At 56.3% G+C, this 13,494-nt stretch overlaps 7 protein-coding genes across 7 annotated transcripts; 4 read left to right on the forward strand and 3 right to left on the reverse strand.

Moving 5' to 3' along the window:
- Positions 1-372: 372 nt before the first annotated feature.
- N7510_009040 (mitochondrial 54S ribosomal protein bL31m) lies at positions 373-963 on the forward strand (the record flags this gene model as incomplete). Its single annotated transcript, XM_056980965.1, has 1 exon — positions 373-963. The coding sequence occupies one exon, from the start codon at positions 373-375 to the stop codon at positions 961-963; it is 591 nt and encodes a 196-aa protein (XP_056831174.1).
- Positions 964-1,277: 314 nt separating this feature from the next.
- On the reverse strand, positions 1,278-3,281 carry N7510_009041 (sorting nexin 1; the record flags this gene model as incomplete). The annotated part of the gene is made up of 7 exons (XM_056980966.1): positions 1,278-1,439; positions 1,494-2,096; positions 2,146-2,526; positions 2,587-2,712; positions 2,790-3,085; positions 3,136-3,195; positions 3,248-3,281. 7 exons carry the CDS (start codon positions 3,279-3,281, stop codon positions 1,278-1,280), a joined length of 1,662 nt encoding a protein of 553 aa, XP_056831175.1.
- A 956-nt stretch (positions 3,282-4,237) lies between these two features.
- Positions 4,238-5,081, reverse strand: mde1 (methylthioribulose 1-phosphate dehydratase MDE1; the record flags this gene model as incomplete). Its single annotated transcript, XM_056980967.1, has 3 exons — positions 4,238-4,349; positions 4,404-4,879; positions 4,956-5,081. 3 exons carry the CDS (start codon positions 5,079-5,081, stop codon positions 4,238-4,240), a joined length of 714 nt encoding a protein of 237 aa, XP_056831176.1.
- Positions 5,082-5,508: 427 nt separating this feature from the next.
- Positions 5,509-7,307, forward strand: clxA (calnexin; the record flags this gene model as incomplete). Its single annotated transcript, XM_056980968.1, has 3 exons — positions 5,509-5,634; positions 5,690-5,972; positions 6,034-7,307. 3 exons carry the CDS (start codon positions 5,509-5,511, stop codon positions 7,305-7,307), a joined length of 1,683 nt encoding a protein of 560 aa, XP_056831177.1.
- Positions 7,308-7,882: 575 nt separating this feature from the next.
- Positions 7,883-9,706, forward strand: N7510_009044 (CoA-acylating methylmalonate-semialdehyde dehydrogenase; the record flags this gene model as incomplete). The annotated part of the gene is made up of 1 exon (XM_056980969.1): positions 7,883-9,706. The coding sequence occupies one exon, from the start codon at positions 7,883-7,885 to the stop codon at positions 9,704-9,706; it is 1,824 nt and encodes a 607-aa protein (XP_056831178.1).
- A 306-nt stretch (positions 9,707-10,012) lies between these two features.
- N7510_009045 (uncharacterized protein) lies at positions 10,013-10,842 on the reverse strand (the record flags this gene model as incomplete). Its single annotated transcript, XM_056980970.1, has 3 exons — positions 10,013-10,642; positions 10,698-10,739; positions 10,789-10,842. The coding sequence occupies 3 exons, from the start codon at positions 10,840-10,842 to the stop codon at positions 10,013-10,015; spliced, it is 726 nt and encodes a 241-aa protein (XP_056831179.1).
- A 330-nt stretch (positions 10,843-11,172) lies between these two features.
- Positions 11,173-12,814, forward strand: N7510_009046 (Dynamitin subunit 2; the record flags this gene model as incomplete). Its single annotated transcript, XM_056980971.1, has 4 exons — positions 11,173-11,211; positions 11,273-11,338; positions 11,400-11,643; positions 11,772-12,814. The coding sequence occupies 4 exons, from the start codon at positions 11,173-11,175 to the stop codon at positions 12,812-12,814; spliced, it is 1,392 nt and encodes a 463-aa protein (XP_056831180.1).
- Between the last annotated feature and the right edge of the window lie 680 nt (positions 12,815-13,494).

A 13,494-nucleotide genomic window follows, 5' to 3' on the forward strand; every position in this document is an offset into this window, starting at 1 on the left:
TAAGCTGTGAAACTCACTCCGGACCACACCTCGCGGAAGTGCGAGCTTCATCCCGCCGAGGATCAAGCGGGCAGAGCCCTTAAGAGACGCTCAGGAGATGGCTCAGGGGATAGCACAGAGAGACAAAGTCAGATCAAAAACCCAAGCACTGTCCAGACACGGCCAATCCATATCGCAGACTCTGTCAATTAGGATCCAGCGAAGAGTCGGAGCTCCCATCCCGCGAGAATGTTCAAAACGGGCTGGCTTACATAATTTTTCTGGCCAACGGCTCAAACTTCACGCCTCCGTCTTCTCTTCCGCCGCGCAATAATCGCATTGCCAACCCCCAATATTCCCTCTCTTTACCGGGTTGACGCCATTCAGACAGCAATGTCAATGCACATCCCCCTCCGCCGCTCGGCGGCCACACTCACCACGACGACAACACCACTCCTCCCCGGATCCTCATCATCATCCACCATCGGCGCCGCAACAACCTTCATCTGCTCTCAATGCCGCCACGCAACGCTCCTCCGGCGCCCGAAGCGTCCCTACACCTTCACGCAACTCATTACCCTCTCAGACGGTAGCACGTTCACGCACCGCACCACCTCACCAGCGCCCGTCTACCGCTCCACGCGCGACACGCGCAACTCGCTCCTGTGGAACCCGTCCAGCAGCAAGCTGATGAATGTGGAAGAGGATGAGGCGGGCCGACTGGCTGCGTTCCGCGCGCGCTTTGGTCGCAGTTGGGATGCTAGTTCGCCGGCTGCAGAACCTGCCTCTGCCTCTACTGCTCCTGGTGCAAAGGGGGAGAAGACTGCCGCCGATGCCAAAGCGGATGAAGAGGCTGCGAGGGCGGCTAGGGCGCAGGCGCAGGCTGAGCAGGAGGAGGAAGATAATTTGTTGGATTTGATTAGTTCGTTTGGGCAGGACGAGCCTCAGCATGGGCCTGGGTCGGGGTCTGGGAAGAAGAAATAAGGTGTCCGTTTTTTTTTGTCTTTTGTTTCTGGCTGTACTATATCAATTGGGTTGATACTATCTCATCAAATAGATACTCATTATTTGTATATTCGTGATGTGTCCTACGTCGCAAGAGTAATTTTTGACAATCGCAACAGTGGTATTTGAATGAAGATTATCAAGTGGAACAGACAAAGGCGCAACAACTCGCTGACACTCATCAAGTTATACCGTGACACAAAGATAGTTAAAAAGAAGGATCCACCACAGACCAAAACAGGAGCCAGCTTCGTATTTTGTACAGAAGATCCGAAACGCTGGGCAACCAGATATCACGACTCATCTTCCGCGGCCACGGTGGCTGGTTCGCCGCTAGCAGACGCCGGGGCGGATCCCTCGCCGCTCTCGCCAGCGGTCGATGGAGGAACATAATAGGGAAGTCCTTCTTCGCCGGCATCCAGTTGCAGTAGGAATGTCTCCCAGAGCTCAATTAACTGCAGTGTATGTTGTTAGCCCTCGGAAACTTCGAAATGAGCAAAAGCACCTACCTCCTTCTGAGCCTCGACGGCACTCTCCAGAAATGTCTCCACGCCAGACTTGAAGTCCTCTACCTTCTCCTTCTCGAATCTTTGCAATTCATTCCGCATCAACCGACCCATATCCTCAAACAAAAGCCGTGTCTGATGAACCTTGCGCTCTGCATCGGCCACATCGGCATTGACCTGGTTCAGTCGGTCTTGCTGAGTCTTGCCTTGGCGCAACAATTTATCTTGCGTGTGCTTGCGTTTTTGCAAATCTGACTCGGCGGCATGCCAGCTGTGGAAGGCCTTTTGCCGCTGTGAAAATGCCATCTTAACGCTGCCAATCAGGCGAATGTACTCGTCGATCGTGATCCCGAGCGTTAGAACGTCCTGCTGCGCCTGACGCTCGTATAACTCGCGAATGCGCAGCTGCAACTCTGATAACCCGTCAAGCGGGGCGGACAGGGCAGGAGACAGCTCGACCGCGGCCAAGGCGTGAAGGGACCCCGAAAAGTCACCCGCTGCTTCGGCAAGACCCTTGCGCTGCGCAACTACCGTATCGATGGCTTTTAACAATCCTTTCAATTGGTTCTCCAAAGCATCCAAATAGATCTTGCGGTCGTGGAACCACTATTCCGATGTCAGTAATGGCAGTTGGGATCGGGTGAAGTGTGCTTACATCGTCATGCTCCACGAACTTGCCTCCTCCCCCGACAGAGATGCCGAACGAGCTCAGCATGCCCTTGCTCTGGCCAATATCGGGCTCCCGGTTCTCCTTGTTCTTGACATCGACGGTGAACGCCTCACTCTCCAGGAAGATTTTCAAATCCGCATCATGTTGAAGGATCGGATGGGCCGCAATCTTGTTCAGCATCCGCTCAAGTGCAGCTCTCCGGGACTCTACGAAGTTCGTGTCGAACCGGCCAACGGCCTGCTTCTCGGGCGGAGGCGCAACAACCACTCCCGGGTTACTGTTGTGTAGAGAGTTATAAAGCCAAAGGAAGTCGCGGTATCGCCGGCTGACGGCGAATTCGGGCACGCGGTATGCCTTGGATGTGGTCTAGATACCCCCCGAAACTGTCAGCCACTGACCATTCTCCGCGGAAGAAATGCACCGTACCTTTGTCCGGACTTGATAGACGATGTGACTGCTCGTTAGATCTCCTACTTTGTGCGGATCCCCCACGTTGATGTCAAATGTCGGCTTCGCGGCCTGTTCCACGCTGACACTGGGCTGTGATTGTCGCTTTGCGCCCTCAGTATCCACCGGCAATTGCACGGGTGGGGGCCTCGGAATCCCCCACCATCCTCTTCTAGATGGACCGAGTCTCCCATTTCCCCAGTAGAAGCTTGAGAGGGAGACGACAGTGGGCGCGCACCGCGTGCAGCGAACGGTTCCTTCCGAGGCGGTGCTGGGGCTTCGTCGGTGGTCGGAGTAGTCTCGGATGGTGGTTCTCCCAGCGGGCCGAGCGGATCAACGGTGTTATCGACAGCTTCTAAGCGTGTGGCCTGGGCACTGATCTTGCGCGTGCCTCGCGGGCCTCGTCTGGTGGGCGGCGAACGAACGGCGGGTCCGCTGTCGGCCTGGAGTTGGGCAGTTGCTGCAGGGTAAGATGAAGCTGTTAGTGAGGGATTTGGTGGTTTAATGGAACGACAAGAAATCACACACCCTCCTCCTCAGGCATTGGTTTCGACGGAACCTGGTCGCTTTTGAAGTGAGAGGGCTCATCTGGAACGCGAGTCAGCTTGGTGAGCAGAGAGGTGGTATCATGACTGCCTACCGCCCCATGGGGAGTCACCAGAGTCGAGATCCATGGCGTTTGCCGGAAGCAGGCAGGATGGACTGAGTGAGAATGGGTGTCAATGGTAAATAAGAGAATGATATGAACAGATCAAGAGCTGGACGGGGAGGGAGGGAGTTGGTTACGTACAGCTGGGAAGGTCAAGCGGAGTGGGCGGAGGGTGGAATGGAGACGGCAGAAACGTTGACCGCCCAGACGGTTTGTTTGGGGAACTATATGACAGGAAGCAGGCCCTCCTCCGCATGTACTTTGTCTGGCAGTTGGCCATTTCCAAAGCCTCGAGTAGTACGAGCCATAACAACATCCCATGGACCAAATAGAGGACGGCCATTTTGTTTCCACAACGACTGCTACGTTCAAGCTGTAGTGTTAAGTGGATGACTTGCGGAGTGTGGAAGCAGCCAAATTTCACTAGAAGATGGCATGAGTCAATTGTACCTGGAATTCTTTTCTATTTATCCTATTCTATGGGGTTTGGGCATTTGATCTGTTATGTTTCTGTATGATATCCTCTCCGAATGCATGGCGTTAATGCGTTGCGTTGCGTTAGCCTTAGCTGGTGAGGGTCATTCAAACGCTCGTAGAGAAAGCAGTGGAAGGATGGCGAGGAACAGATCTGGCAGTCTATGCATATGGCTGTACCATAGCTTTAGACCGATACATTCTTCTTACGTCCACTTTATGCCAAATTGGTATAGGGTATACCGAACTAGATGATATACAGCCAGCCTGTTCGTTTCATATCCCATTAGAATATACCGATCAGTCAGCAAGGTGAAGTTCGTGGAGTCGGTGTATAGACCGTAGTGGTGTGTCGCGCATTCGCCGAATGCGAATAGATTGGAGATCATGGATCTCGCCAAATTGGGACTGGCTTGCAACTTTACCCGCAATCAGCCTATATATTATACCGAACTCTTTCATATTCATCTACACATAAATGCTCATACGTGATGCCGAATATCATATCTATTTCACCCAGGGAAGGCCCAGCTTGTGCATTTCCACCGCCAGCTGGAACAGATAGTCCAGGCTCTCACACTGGGTCTTGGCCTTGGCCACGTCGTCTCCCCAGACATAGCTGCAAAGCACAATTAGATGGAGCCGAACACATAAGCCAACCGTCAGCACTTACATTCCATGTCGACGAACAAGCACGGCATAGGTGTCCGGGTACTTGTTCATGGCGGCCTCCAGACCAGCGGTCAGATCCTCCTCGAAGGCCGTGTTCTCGATAATGGGGATGCGCAGCGTATCAAAGAAGCCCAGCATGCCCTTCCCCTTGCCGCGCGGAATCCCCTTGATCTGCTCGATGCTGCTAATCTCAAAGCAGGCGTCGGGACCCTTCTCCCGCTCCACCAGCAGCGTCACCAGGACGGCCCATTGTGAGTGCGTGTGGATGCAGCAGCCGGCGCCCTGTTCAAAAGCCGTGAGGAACAGCGGCGTGCAGGCCGAGGGGTTGAGCTTGAGCGGTTTGCGGATGTAGTTGCGCTCGGTGGCTGGGTACTTTTTGGTGGGCCATTGGATGACGAAGATGTTTTGCGGCTGGATCAATTCCTTCTGGACCCCGGAGGGGGCGATGAAGATGTGCTCGCCCTGGCGGATGGAGGCCTGATGTTCGTGATGATCATGATTAGCGACCACAGCTCCCCTTGGTTGGCATTGGCTCGGCAAAATCGGTACTTACGCCGCCACCGGTACCGGTGACCCAGCCCCAATTGTAGAACTTGCGACAGAGGTCGGGGATCAGGTTGGCCGGGTGCTCCGGGTCAGTGGACTGGACCAGATGGTCATTGTTGGTGGTGTCGGACATGGTGCGATGGGAGATGGTAGTGGTCATATACGAATGGGAGCAGAGCGAGGGAACCACTGGTGGGACGCATTGCGACACGGTGTGGTGTGACCGCCGAGCGGGATCATTGCGGTCCAGCCAAGAGCATCATGCAAGCGCGATGGTCATGGTCACTACTACTGGTGCATAACTACGATCCATGATTGATTGGAATATGATTCTGATACCACCTGTCGGAGTCGTGAGTGTAACTGTAGAAGTAGATCGAAGGCCGCCAGGGCCAGGCTAACCCGATTGGGCCTGCAGCCAAAGAGGCCACCTCACTGTTCGCGCGAGTATATAACCTCCGCTTCTCCGCTTTCCCTCACGCTGTCCTTCGTCTCTCCCCCAGGTGCTGTGCGCTTCCCATCCCGTCCCCTGTTTCTATTCAGTCTTCATTCATTTCACCATGCGCTTCTCCACCGCGCTCACGTCCGCGCTGGTCTCCTCGGCTTCCCTCATGGGCTATGCCTGTGCCGAGGAGGAGGCTGCCCCAGATGCCACCAATGATATTATCGAGAAGCCCACCTTCACCGTAAGTGACCCCCAGCCGCCAATTGCATCGAGTCATCCATTCACTCTCCCCCCAGCCGACTACCCTCAAGGCCCCCTTCCTCGAGCAGTTCACCGAGGGCTGGGAGTCCCGGTGGAAGCCCTCCAACGCCAAGAAGGATGACCCCAAGTCGGATGAGGACTGGGCCTACGTCGGCGAGTGGGCCGTCGAGGAACCGACCGTCCTGAAGGGAATGGAGGGTGACAAGGGCCTGGTCGTCAAGAACGCCGCTGCCCACCACGCCATCTCAGCCAAGTTCCCCAAGAAGATTGACAACAAGGGAAAGACCCTCGTGGTTCAGTATGAGGTGAAGCCGCAGAGTAAGTCGCGCCCATTCCTCCATCCACGCAATTGGTTCGTCGGTTAACCGGTGGTTCATAGACTCCCTGGTCTGCGGTGGCGCCTACCTGAAGCTCCTCCAGGAGAACAAGAAGCTCCACCAGGAGGAGTTCTCCAACGGCACTCCCTACGTGATCATGTTCGGTCCCGACAAGTGCGGTGCCACCAACAAGGTCCACTTCATCTTCCGTCACAAGAACCCCAAGACCGGCGAGTACGAGGAGAAGCACCTGAAGACCCCTCCCGTCGCCCGCACCTCCAAGGTCACTTCCTTGTACACCCTGATCGTCAAGCCCGACCAGACCTTTGAGATCCTGGTCAATGGCGAGTCCGTCTCCGAGGGTAACCTCCTCGAGCACTTCGCCCCGCCCGTCAACCCGGAGAAGGAGATTGATGACCCCAAGGACAAGAAGCCCGCCGACTGGGTTGACGAGGCCCAGATTCCTGACCCGGAGGCGACCAAGCCCGAGGACTGGGATGAGGAGGCTCCCTACGAGATTGTCGATACCGAGGCCACCATGCCCGCGGACTGGCTGGTGGACGAGCCCAACAGCATCCCCGACCCCGAGGCCGAGAAGCCCGAGGACTGGGATGATGAGGAGGATGGCGACTGGGTCCCGCCCACCGTCCCCAACCCCAAGTGCAGCGAGGTCTCTGGCTGCGGCGAGTGGACCGCCCCCATGATCAAGAACCCCGAGTACAAGGGCAAGTGGTCCGCTCCTCTGATCGAGAACCCGGCCTACAAGGGCGTCTGGGCGCCGCGCAAGATCGCCAACCCCGGCTACTATGAGGACAAGACCCCGGCCAACTTCGAGCCCATGGGCGCCATTGGCTTTGAGATCTGGACCATGCAGAACGACATCCTGTTCGACAACATCTACGTGGGCCACTCCGTCGAGGACGCCGAGAAGCTCCGCAAGGAGACCTTCGATATCAAGTTCCCCATCGAGGAGGCTGAGGAGGAGGCCACCCGGCCCAAGCCCGAGACCCCCGAGGCGCAGGGCCCCAGCGTCAGCTTTAAGGAGGACCCTGTCAACTTCGTTCTCCAGAAGGTCGACCAGTTCGTGGTCCTGGCCAAGGCGAACCCCGTCGAGGCCGTCAAGGCCGTGCCCGAGGTGGCCGGTGGTCTGGTTGCCATCCTGGCGACCATGGTCTTCATCATCGTGAGCGCCATTGGCGCCAGCAGCCCGGCTCCTGCCCCGACCAAGAAGGACAAGCAGGCCGGCGGCAAGGAGAAGGCGGAGGCCACCAGCTCCTCTGCCGACACTGGCAAGGGCGGTGCCACCAAGCGCGCTACTCGGTCGTCTGCCGAGTAAAGGGATGTTGGTTCTCGGAAGAGCATGGGGAAAAAGAAGAATTACCCAATAAAACCGCACACAGCGATTGCCGTTCCATGTTGATGATGTTTCTTTCGGGGTGTAGTAGTATTTAGTTTCAGGCGTGAATTTGAGTTCCATTGCCCTGTACCCGTATTCACCATGATCATGCTCGGCCACCTGTCCGATGTGGGTCGGCCACCCCGTCTGGCAGTGTAGAATCATAATAATGCAACCGCCGTCCCACTCGAGCTAACTACGCCGCAGTCGATTCGGAAAGTCCTGCCTCCCCGTACTTGGTGATATGCTGTGTTTAGTTCGATGTGTTCCTGTCTCGGCCACTGGGTGCTCCCTGATTGGCTGTTCGCGCCGAGCCCTTATCGAGAACCCCACGAGTTATGTAATCATGGGGAACATGGACAGTCGGTGGTTATTGTCGGCCCTGGGGTAAATCCCGTTGGAAGGGTGTTCCACTACAGCTTATAGTCTCTCTCTCCCTTCTCCCTTCGCCACACCCTCTTCTCTCTCTCCCCTTTCTCCCTCTGATTGCCTCATCCTTCTCATCTCTTCTCATAATGGCCGCCCGTCGGTCCCTGGCTCGTTCCCTCCCCGCTCTCCGCGCCGCCACCCCCCGCACGCCCGTGTCTGCCCGCTCTCTCACCACCACCCCCAAGTCTACCACTCCAGCCATCGTAAACATGGCTACACGCACCGGTTCCTCTCCGGCATCGCTGTCGGCTACCCGCCGACTCCACGCCACAGCCCGGCAGCTCAACGGCGGAACCACCTCGGCCGCCACAACCGCAACCGAATACCCGACGGACCACCAGCCGATCGCCAACCCCATTGACACGGCCAACTTTCTCGACAACGAGTTCGTGCCTTCCAAGGCGTCGACCTGGATTGACCTCCACGATCCAGCCACGAACAACCTCGTCACCCGTGTGCCCCAGAGCACCGATGAGGAACTGCAGGCGGCTGTCCGCTCCGCCGAGAAGGCCTTCCCCGCCTGGCGGGCTACCTCCATCATGGCCAGGCAGCAGATCATGTTCAAGTTTGTGAGCTTGATCCGTGCCAACTGGGACCGTCTTGCTTCCTCTATTACCCTCGAGCAGGGCAAGACTTTTGCCGATGCCAGGGGCGATGTCCTGCGTGGTCTGCAGGTTGCCGAGACCGCTTGCGGTATCCCTTCTCAGATGACCGGTGAGGTGTTGGAGGTGGCTAAGGATATGGAGACGCGCAGCTACCGAGAGCCGCTTGGTGTTGTGGCAGCCATCTGCCCGTTTAGTAAGTTACCCGCGAATATCTTGTGTGAGAACGAAACAGGACTGATTGACGATTCAGACTTCCCTGCCATGATTCCCCTGTGGTGCATCCCCATTGCAACGGTGACTGGTAACTGCCTAGTACTCAAGCCATCTGAGCGGGACCCCGGCGCGGCAATGATCCTAGCCGAGCTAGCCAAGGAAGCCGGATTCCCGGCGGGTGTCATTAATATCGTCCACGGGTCCGCGAAGACGGTGGACTTCATTCTCGACGCACCCGCCATCAAGGCTATCAGCTTCGTCGGTAGCAACCGGGCCGGCGAGTACATCTACACCCGTGGCTCTGCGAACGGCAAGCGCGTGCAGGCCAACCTGGGCGCTAAGAACCACGCCGCCGTCCTGCCCGACTGCAACAAGAACCATGCACTCAACGCCATTGTCGGCGCTGCTTTCGGCGCTGCCGGCCAGCGCTGCATGGCTCTCAGCACGGTGGTCATGGTCGGCGAGACGAAGGAGTGGCTACCTGACATCGCCGAGCGGGCCAAGGCCCTCAACGTGAACGGTGGGTTCGAAGAAGGCGCCGACCTGGGGCCTGTCATCAGCCCGGAGAGCAAGAAGCGCATTGAGGATCTGATTGCCAGCGCCGAGGCGGAGGGCGCCACCATCCTCCTCGATGGCCGTGGCTACAAGCCGAAGAACTACCCCAACGGCAACTTCGTCGGTCCCACGATCATCACCAACGTCACACCTGACATGAAGTGCTACCGCGAGGAGATCTTCGGCCCCGTCCTCGTCTGCGTCAACGCGCCCACCCTGGACGACGCCATCAACCTGATCAACGCGAACGAGTACGGCAATGGCGCTGCTATCTTCACACGCTCAGGCCCGACTGCTTCGCGCTTCCAGAAGGATATCGAGGCTGGCCAGCTGGGTATCAACGTGCCCATTCCTGTGCCGCTGCCGATGTTTTCCTTCACTGGTAACAAGAAGAGTATTGCCGGTGGTGGTGCGAATACCTTCTATGGCAAGCCTGGTCTGCAATTCTATACCCAGCAGAAGACGGTGACGAGCCACTGGCGCAGTGAAGATGCGACGAGCACCAAGGCGAAGGTGGTCATGCCGACTCACTCATAGTGTGGGAAGCAGTGTTTATTCATGATGTTTTGTCTTGTTCTGAAATTATTATCAAAAGAATGCATTTTCCTTGGACTCGACCGAGACGTCCGTTGCGCTGTGTGTATATATGCTTTTTTGAGATCAATCCATACTTGATTCCATAGTCTAATCGCCTCCTTTTAGTACCTACATCAACATATCCTACGCACCAAGGCATAACGGGATGATCTACGTTTGCTTCATTATGGAGCAAGACACCAGCAACCCGCAACTAAAGATTCCTCCCTCAAGCGAACAACAACCCTTGATCCTCCCTCCACCATCTTAGTACTCAACCTCGAGCTCATCCTCACCCTTCTCCCCCTCTACCCGTCTCGCATTGAAAGTATACACCAACCTCGCAAGCTCAACCTGTCCCTCCTTGGCAACAGCCACCCGTCTCGTATGTCTCCTCTCCCCGTCAACAATCTCAAACCCCCAAATCTGCTCCGCCGTCCACTTAGACTCCTGATTCACGACAAAGCTCTGCATCCACAACCCCTTGCCCTCCCCAAACTCATCTCCCTCGTCATTGTCATCAACGACAAACCCCTCCGCCTTAGACCCATCCACCAGCGTCTCTCCCCTCAAAAACTTCTGCACGCGCGCATCCGCCTCCGCCTCCCCGACATTCGTCTGGAATTCAATGGCGGGCCGCACGGTGCCCTCAACCTCGGTGCCGCGCAGCATTCGCGATCGCCCGCTCACCGTTCCGAAGATGTTGTCTACGTGTTCGCGATCTTGCCAGTCTAGCACGCGGTGCTCGGAGCTGCCGGAAATTCCGCCCGTGATCACTTGGTCGACGTCGATGTGGTACACGCCTTTCTTGGCGGGGTCTTGGTCGGCGTACGAGTGTACATGTAGGGTCACGGTTGCGTAGGGGAGAGCTTTGCGAAGGAACCAGCTCATTCCTTGCTTTGGGGATGTTAGTATTGGGGGAAAGGGAGAGTCGCGACAGGTATGGACATACCAGAGCGAGAATTGGGTCCGCGGGGTCGGACAGGGTTGCGTCCTGTCACACAGTTAGTGTGGATTCCGGGACTGGGAGGAGGTAGACGTACCATCACCCACTCGCCACTGAGGTTCTTGATCGTGACATCGGCGGGAGCAGCCATTGTTGGTTGCGGGGGAGTATGTAGAATGCGGGGTGGTGGGGGAGTTCGTTTAAGAGTCGTGTATAGGGGCGTGAATGGAGAGAGGCCGCGAGTAGAGGCAATTGCAGAGGGCGAACAGGGAGTCTTCAAGGGATGCAAGGGATGGACAGGGGAAGAGTTAAATAGTGCGTCATTATTCCCATGTGTTCTTTCCTCCCGAGGCAAGTGGATGCTTGTGATTGCGGAAATGGCTGCCTAACTGCCTGAGGCAATGATAAATACGCAGTCACCTGACATGCCTCCATCAACAACCCTGAATCTGGTAACTCCAACAACAACAACGACAGCACCATGGCCTTCAACAAGAAATACGCCGGGCTCCCGGATCTGGTGAGCGAACACTACACTCTATATCTCTTCAACTATTCCCTCCTAATGCATTGCCACCCAGGACTCCGCCCCAGATATCTACGAAACCGATCCCCCCGACCTTACGGACGGAGCATCCACTGTCCCCGTGAGTTTAACTATTTACGCACCTCCCTCCCCCACACAAACAAAAACTGACACACAAAAAGACAACCACAATCCGCACAGACTCCGACCACGACGACACAGCCTCCGATATCGACCGCGAAGGCGTCAATGCCGACCAAGCGCGTCTGCACTTCGAGGGCGCGGCCGTGGATGCCCGCAAGGCCAATTTCTCCGATAGCATTGCCGAGAAGCGGTCCGCGTACCGGAGTAAAAGCCACAGTCGTCGTCATCGTCAGAGACGGAGACGAGAGGATGGCGCCGAGGAAGTTGGTGATCTAAGTGATAGTGAGGATGAGGGTGTGGAGAGGAGATTGGCTAGGTTGAGGAGGGAGGTTGAGGATCTTAGGATTGAGATGGAAAATCGGCCTGATGCTGCTGCGGAGAAGTTAGAGGGGGAGCTCCTGCTGCTGCAGCTGGTGGCAAGTCTGGGGAGGAGAAGGAGAAGCTTGGTGATGGCGTCGCGGAACTGAGCCGTGCCCTCGACCATCTTTATGCCTCTTCGCGGGGTGATCTTGCCTCGTCACATTCAGCTGCCGCGCTGCTCTCTCAAAAGCTAGCCTCCGATAACCGTCCCGCTGTTTCTGCATCTGCATCTGCATCCGACTCGCAATCGCAATCGCAACAACCACCAAAACAACCCACAACACCAGCGGATGCACCCACGTCATCTCCAGCACCCGCACCCCCCTCGGCAGGGATAATCTCCCACGCCGCAGCCTTCGACACCCGCCTCGCCCTCATAGAGTCCTCAATGGGGATCTCCAGCTCCTCGAACCCATTCCTCGCAGACGGGACCTCCTCACCAGCCCTGCAACCCGTCCTGCCCGCACTCGAGCATCTCTCTACGCGCATCTCCGCCCTAACGAGCCTCCTAGTCGGCACGAACGCAGCCTCTACCACTGCTCTTAGCGCAGCACCACCGGGCTCAGGCACCTCCGCCGTACCGGGTCTAACAACACCACACCTCGAAGCCCTCTCAACCCGCGTCCGCAAACTAACAACAGACGCCGAGGCGCTCGCCTCCGCGCGCCGTCGCGCCATCGACGCCGCAAAAGCAGCTCAGGCTGCGCGGATCGCCTCGTCCACCTCGGAAGACGGTCCTGACCCCTCCTCTGGCTCTGCCCCCATCGACGACGAGCACACAGCCAAGATCCACGCTCTCTACGCTACTCTCCCGACCATCCAGTCTCTGCACCCTTTACTCCCCAGTGTCCTGGAGCGTCTGCGCTCTCTGCGCGCGTGCCATGCCGGTGCGGCGCAGGCGGCTGGTGATCTGGATGCGCTGGAGAAGCGACAGGCTGAGATGGACGAGGAGATTAGGCAGTGGCGTGAGGGGTTGGTTGCTGTTGAAGAGAAGATGGGGCAGGGTGAGGTGGCCCTAAAGGAGAATGTTGAGACGATTGAGCCGTGGGTGAGAGATTTGGAGAAGCGGCTTGCGAAGCTAGGTGGGATGTAGATTTGATCTGGTTCTACATGATTTGTCGGAACATATCTTTTTTTTTTCTCTCTATGATACATAATACAATACCCTGTTTGCGTCTGTCATTATCCTCGGGTTGAAATGCTTGAGTATGCAATTCGTCATGCGGAGATTACAGATATACGCTGTAGAATGAGAAGGAGTCCTGCAATCATGAAATTCTCATAGAATCCAGCCACAGGAAACGATGCACACACATAGCATGTTAGTTTGCTGCACTTTTCAGCATCTCGACAACTTCCGTCTGGTTCTGGCTATCTGCACGCTCCAGAGCGGTACGACCCTTTGTATCGAGAATAGTAGTGTCTGCTCCGCGGCTAAGCAAGTATTGAACAACATCTGCCTTTCCCAGTTCTGCTGCGCTATGTAAAGCGGTTCCAGGACCTAGGCAATCAAGTATCACCTCGAGAAAACTCATGGTCCTGGTACGTTAGTGCGTTCAAGGGAGCACCTTTCTCGAGGAGCATGGATCAAAACCTCAATAACATCCACCTTTACCATGGTGTTTTGGATTGACCCACTCGCTTGCATGACCCATTCACTTACGGAATACGTTAATCATACCGGCTAAGTTAACTAACTACTAGTAAACAAATGAGTCATTGTTATGATATGGAAAAGGCCCATAGAAACTCGTAACAATTTCGTTTCCATGG

Source organism: Penicillium lagena, assembly GCF_028827675.1.
Source record: "Penicillium lagena strain IBT 129212 chromosome Unknown utg000006l_segment0_segment0, whole genome shotgun sequence".
NCBI classification, from domain to species: Eukaryota; Fungi; Ascomycota; class Eurotiomycetes; order Eurotiales; family Aspergillaceae; genus Penicillium; species Penicillium lagena.